General features: G+C 36.4%; 1 protein-coding gene across 1 annotated transcript in view; it reads left to right on the forward strand.

Moving 5' to 3' along the window:
- FRG1 (FSHD region gene 1) overlaps positions 1-6,434 on the forward strand; it is a 33,274-nt gene extending 26,840 nt beyond the window's left edge. Inside the window, exons 7-9 of the mRNA XM_006834458.1 lie at positions 3,442-3,533; positions 4,005-4,115; positions 6,325-6,434. Coding sequence (XP_006834521.1) covers positions 3,442-3,533; positions 4,005-4,115; positions 6,325-6,361 — 240 coding nt within the window. The 3' untranslated portion in view covers positions 6,362-6,434. The remainder of the gene's footprint in view (positions 1-3,441; positions 3,534-4,004; positions 4,116-6,324) is intronic.
- Positions 6,435-6,702: the final 268 nt, after the last annotated feature.

The following is a 6,702-nucleotide window of genomic DNA, read 5'->3' on the forward strand; positions in this document are numbered from 1 at the left end:
CGTCACTCCTTCTTCCTAGTCTGTCTTTTTCTGGAAGCTTGTCTGAAACCTGTCTACCATGGGTGACCCTGCTGGTATTTAAAATACCGGTGGCATAGCTTTCAGAATCACAGCAACTCACAAGCCACCACAGTACAACAAACTGACAGATGAGTGGTGGTGTCATATGTTTAGTACATTTTTAAATATTCTAGGTTTTCATAGTAGTCAATTTTACAGTTTGCTAGTATATTTTAACTTCACTAATCTTTTTAATGATAGCACTGTAGCTTTTCATTTTCTCATTTGAATTTGGATAATAATGAAAAAATAAACACCACCAGAAATTAGACATGTCAGTATATCAACCATAGTTTTTCAAAAGGTCATTTGATTGCCACAAGTCTCAAATAATTTCAGTCTAAAGCTTAGACATTTTTTGTTATACTTTGTAAAGTGAACTGTTTATATAAGCAGAAAACTAATACATATTACTGCAGGCACTCTGCTGAAAATGTCACATTGGTTGTCTTCTTTAATCTTCATAGTGCTCCTGGGAGATAGCTATTATCTTAACTTCACAGGAGGGCTCCACACCCTCCCTACATCCTCACCAATTTTGATTTGTTTATTAATGAAAACCATATGGTGAGATTGGTAGAGACAAGAGGTGCATCTAGGCCCATCTGACTCCAGAAGCTACTTTTATATTTCATACTACACTGCTTCTCAGAAAGCCAGTCATTAAGAATATCCTGATGTATGTATGACTTGCCTGCATGTAACCACTGCTCAGTTACCAACATGGCTAGGATCCAAAGAGTAGGTCATTACGCAAAGCTCGGCATCATGTGAAAATGGACAACCACATCAGACCACAAAATGGAGAGTGACTACATCATTCATTCCATAACTGTTAAATTACATCATTACTTAACTTCTAAACCACTGGGAATCATGGCCCAGCCAAGTTGACTCATAGCCTTAGCCATTATGTTGTTGTTGTTGTTATAGTCCGTGTTATTCTCACCTAGCACCTCGGTGTTCATTACTGCCAGACGTATGTTGTAAGGGCTCAAAATAGTCAGATAATAGATTTTTTATTACTATTGTAAGTGTGAAATGTCAGATAATGAAATAGATAGTCTTTAAGTGAAGAGTAGTTATAATTTATTCATATTTTTTTTACATTATGTTTAAACTTGTTCATCTTGATTACATTTGAAATATGTGATTGAAGATAATACAAATATATGTGGAGTACTTTACCCTTCTATGGAGAAAGATATGTTGTGTTGGTCATTAGTTACAACGATTTATATGAGGTATCTGTCAAATTAATCAGGGCCTGGAGGCTTTAAGAGTTTTTCATTAACATTGCAGGTTGTGCTGGTCTTCCACTTTTAGTGGCCTGGCTTCATCAACCAGACCACAGATCCCATCTACCAAAAGTAGCACTGTGTCACAAATACTAATTTCCCAAGTCTCTGAGGATGCCTATAACCAAACTAGGACAATGTTATTGGCAAACACATGTGCATTTATTGATCACCATTTCTAAATAGTTTTGGATTTGGACTACAAGCTAAAGAAACCACTTTGGAGAGACATGTGTCATTTGTGTTGCAAATTGAACCAATTCCACAGGACTGAATTCTACTTTGTCCCACTAAACTGATTTGCATTGCTCTATATGAATAAAATAATATATGGCATCCAATCATAAATATCTGTCAAAACGTATGAAGATATTTGTATATAGCCAAGCATTTCATGGGAGTTGGTTCCTTGGAATGGAGGTTTAGAATCATAGTTTCGTGGAACATCCTAATTAATTGACCTAATAATGTGTTTAGTGCTTCTGTTCATCCTCCTACCTAATTCATGGTGTAGTGCTAGGAGTAATAAAAGCTTGCAAGTGGCTATCCAAGGCACAGCAATTAGTCTCTATTCACCCGGAGCAATAGAGGAAGATGGAGAGTGAGGAATATGAGGAGGATTTGGAATGTGTGGCCAGCACAAACCACTGCCTCCTTTGCCATGAGCCCATAGTACTAACTGGCTCTCAGCTACCTACCAATACTGAACAGTTTAATCCAAGATTCCATAGAAGAATCCTGATCAAAATAGGGAAAAACCAGAGCAAATTTCAAAGTTTCATGGACTCTAGACTTTCTGGAACCATGGAGGGTGGATGAACCCCAAAATTATTGCCCTGAGATGATCTTTAATCCTTAAACCAAAAATGTTCCCTAAAATAGTCTTAAAACCAAACAGTAGTTTAGGTTATCTAGTACCTTAACTCCACCACTGTCTGTCAGTTTGCCATACTGTGGTGGTTTGTGTAGTACTGTGATAATGGAAACTATACCACTAGTATTTTAAATACCAGCAAGGTCAACCTGGTGGACAGGTTTCAGATGAGCTTCCAGGTTAAGACAGACTAGGAAGAAAGAGAGATGGATATTTCCAAATATTTATAGTCACTGAAAGCCTTTGAATAGCAGTGGAACACTGTCAGATAACATCAGAATATTGACTATTGAAACATGATGAAGAGCACCAGAATATTGTCAGATAAAGTGCTGGAGGATACGCCCCTCAGGTTGGAAGGCACTCAAAATAAGGCTGGGGAAGATCCATCTCCTCAAAGTAAAGTTGACCATGGGAGGGAGCTCACATTTTTTCCCAAACTGCCCAGGACTTCAGAGCAGTCACAAATAGTAGCTGGGTACCATCTAGCTCTTCTGGTCTCATGGTCATGCAGGCTGGGGTTCACTTGATCTGTAAGTCCTTTGGAATAGATATTTCCATGTGTCTTTAATTTTTTTCACTCTTATTTGCTGTGAACAGGAAGAGACCAATAATTGCACCTTAGATGGACACTCACAAACTTTTAAGATTTCAGTCACCAAATTAGGATGTAGAACATTGTCTTTGTAGACTATGGTGTGCCAATTGACCTTAATGTCCCCAAGACCATGGTCCTGAGCACCCAGAGCAATCAGCTCTGCCAAAAAAAGATGTAGTGATCTGCTCCCATCAAGATTACAGCCTAGAAAACCCTATGGAGCAGTTCTGCTCTGTCACATGAGGCCACTACGAGTCAAAGTGAACTCAGTGACATCTAACAACAATATATACACATTTCCTTTAAGGCCAAAATTGTATTTGTTAAATTATTGCCTAATTACTCAGCAGAACTTGACCTGTAAAATGTTTTGCAAATCCTCTTAACTAGACACAAGCACTCTAGAGAAACTTATCATCACAATTAATTCTACAAATTAAAATCAAAAACACTTTTCAGAACTGTCATTTTGCTGGATCTCATTGCCAGGTAGATGGGGTTTTTCCTCTGTGTAAGAAATCACATAGAATGTCCTTGTGTGATGAGTAACATGGGGTGGGGAGAAGGTAGATTGTTAACCACCCTGCTGTGTTCTTTTCCCCAATACCCAGATTAGATCCTGTGCTGAAAGAGAAACCAAGAAAAAAGATGACATTCCAGAAGAAGACAAAGGAAATATTAAGCAGTGTGAAATCAATTATGTGTATGTATTCTCCTTTCAGACTTACAAGTTTGGCAAAGCAGTGCTTCTCAAGGAGCTTTGAACAGCTGCTCTAGGACACAGAACTCAACTCGGTGCTTTCTTTTTCTCACGGCTTCAGTTTTCCTGATTAACCTTCCAACTTTCAAAGCCAAAGCCACTTTTGTTAGTCATTTCTCCCTGTTCATTAACTTCTCAGATTAGTATGTCACACAAATGCTGTTGCAAGACCAGGACACAGGGAGCTCAAGCAAACATTTCCTGGTAGAAGTGGTACTTATAGAGTTACCCAAACAACTGCTCTACTGGGGTGGGTCACAGTGTGGTCATCTTTATCCTATGGTTGATCAACTAAGGTTATTAAAGAAATGCAATTACATTTGTTAATGAAAAACTTTAGCAATATTTGTATATTCATCAGTAAACATGTATAAGCAAAGTTTGAAATACATTTCAAACATATTTTCTTAACAGAAAGAAATTTCAGAGCTTCCAAGACCACAAACTTAAAATAAGTAAAGAAGATAACAAAATTCTTAAAAAGGCTCGGAAAGACGGATTTTTACATGAGACACTTCTGGACAGGTAGGTATATTTTTATTAATTCCAACAATTTAAGTAGCACTAAGAGTAGTATGCATAAAACCAATGTCCTTTTTAATTCCTTTAGTTTTCACATTTTTGACTTTATTTCTGATTTGAAAACATGGTAATGGTATCTACAAAGCACATTGCAAGTCTGGCATCAAAATATCCTGAATTTAGAGCCAGATACTAGCAATAAACTTAACATATTTTATTGTAATATTCAGATTTGATTGAAACTATTATATAAACTTATTTACTGTCATCTTTTCAGGACTGTTGGAATCAAACTTAGGTGGAAGTAGCATGACTAAAAATTCTGTGAATTCTATAGGAGTAGTACAGTTCCTGATAATGAGATTGAAAATAGACCAGTTAAAAAAAAAAAAACAAATATAAAGGCTAAATGAATTAAATTTCAAGCAGTTTTATTAAGTTATATTCAGAAGTGTGCAGGATATTTATCATAGTGCATTACAGGTTTCCCCCATCATCCTAAAGTAGAGTGTTCCTATGAAACATTTCTTAAGCCAAATGGTGTAAAGTAAAGATGCAACTACCACTAATATATATGGGAAAATTTTTTGTGCGTTCCTAGCCCCAAAATATAACATACCAAGACATACCAGAGAACACATAAACTTTAAAATAACACTCACATAGCATGTTCACAGGAGTCCTGGTGTGGTGCCATAGAATAAGTACTCAACTCAAGGTTGGTTTGAACCACAAGGTCAGAGGTCCAAACTCACCAGCTGCTCCTCAGAAGCCCTACACAGGGTTACTATGAGCCGGAATTGTCTCCACGGCACTTAACAACAACAATAGTGTTCACAGATACAGTTCAAAGCTGCGGCAGCCTCACACTGAGTATAGTTCCTGAGGAAGTTGCTTAGGGATGTCACTCTCAGGTATGCACTGTTATCTGTAACGGAATGCAGGTTTCACCTTCACCTTTTTTTGTAAAAACAGTAATTCTCTTTAGAGTTCTTTCGGTTAGCAAAAACAGGTACTAACATAGGTCTTTCATAAAAGTGAAGTGGTGTGGCGCAAAATTCCAGTAAGTGGGGGAGACCTGTATTAATATTTGTTACTATTGCTATTTGTTGTTAAGCGCCATTGAGTTGGTTCCGACTCATAGTGACCCTGTATAGAGTTTCAGAGGAATGGCTGGTGAGCTTGAACCTCTGACCTTGCGACTCAAACTGACCATGTAGTTCAGCACATTAACCTGCAGCACCATACCAGGACTCCTAAAAAGATACAGCACCTGGTATTCCCCGACAATTTCCCATCTAAGTACTAACCAGGCCCGACCCTGCTCAGCTTCTGAGATCAGATGAAATCGGGCGCATTTGAGTTGTTATGGCCATAGACAGCTGCTCTACTGGGGTAGGTCACAGTGTGATCACCTTTGTAGTTGATCAGCTAAGGTTATTACAGAAATACAATTAGAAATATAATTCCTATTACATAAATACTATTCTATATGCACAATGTTAAAAAAAAAAAAAATAGAGACTTATCTGTGAGTTTATAAAGCAAATAAGTATTCAACTGACAGAGAATTTGGTGTTCTCCTGCCACTTATTCATTCAAGTCATATGTTGCAAAATTACTCTTACGGTCTGTCTTTACACTATTTGATAAAGACACCTGGTATTCATGTATTTAATCATGTATATCCTATGGACTAGTTAATAAGATTTTTTTACCTGAAGTAGAAAATGGCATAGAATTGTTTCCAGGTGAGGACATCAGCATGTATCTGGTTCTGAGAATTAGGAATGGACTATAAAACATAATCAAAGTATAGACGCAAAAGAAATAAACTAAGCTCTTTGTCCATGAAGCTGTTTTCACTTGTGAGTGTACAGCATTGCCAGTGACGGCTAGAAGGTAATACTTAATTCACAGGAGGCTACTAAAAATTGCTTTTGCACTCAGAAAAGGCTGTTAGGCAATGTTTGCTATTAGAGACTTTCATAAGAACAAAATCTATTTTTTGTGAAACATAAAATTAAAGAAATACAATTTCAGTACAGATATTTAAATGTATGTTTTGTGGTCATATAACCAAAATCAAGAGCATAATTTCTAAGCATAAGTTTTATATTTAGTAGTAGTTTTTGTCTGTAACATGAATATGCATGCTATATGACATGTTTTACATAGATTAATGTTTATTATTTTATTTTTGTTCAAACAGGAGAGCCAAATTGAAAGCTGATAGATACTGCAAATGACCAAGTCTTTTGTTTCTATCTTATCTTATTGGTTTTTCTTAATAAAATAATGCAATGGAATTTCATTTACAGAGTCCTTGACCTGGTATGGAATTATTATTTAGTTAATATCTAAATAAGTTTTAAAATTCTCTGAGAATGTTCTTTTTAGTTTAACTGCAGTTTTTCACATAGAAATGAAACTAGAATACACACTTAAAACTATTACAGATTGTTCCCTTTCTGGGTTTTCATTCACAAAGTATGAGGATATTACTCAATTAAATTGATGCTTCTTGATGCTTTTGTGTGGCTTATAGACTCTTAATTGCTTTACAATCAACTTTTATGTTAACTTGATG

The sequence above is a fragment of the Chrysochloris asiatica genome, unplaced genomic scaffold, assembly GCF_000296735.1.
Source record: "Chrysochloris asiatica unplaced genomic scaffold, ChrAsi1.0 scaffold00011, whole genome shotgun sequence".
NCBI lineage: Eukaryota > Metazoa > Chordata > Mammalia > Afrosoricida > Chrysochloridae > Chrysochloris > Chrysochloris asiatica.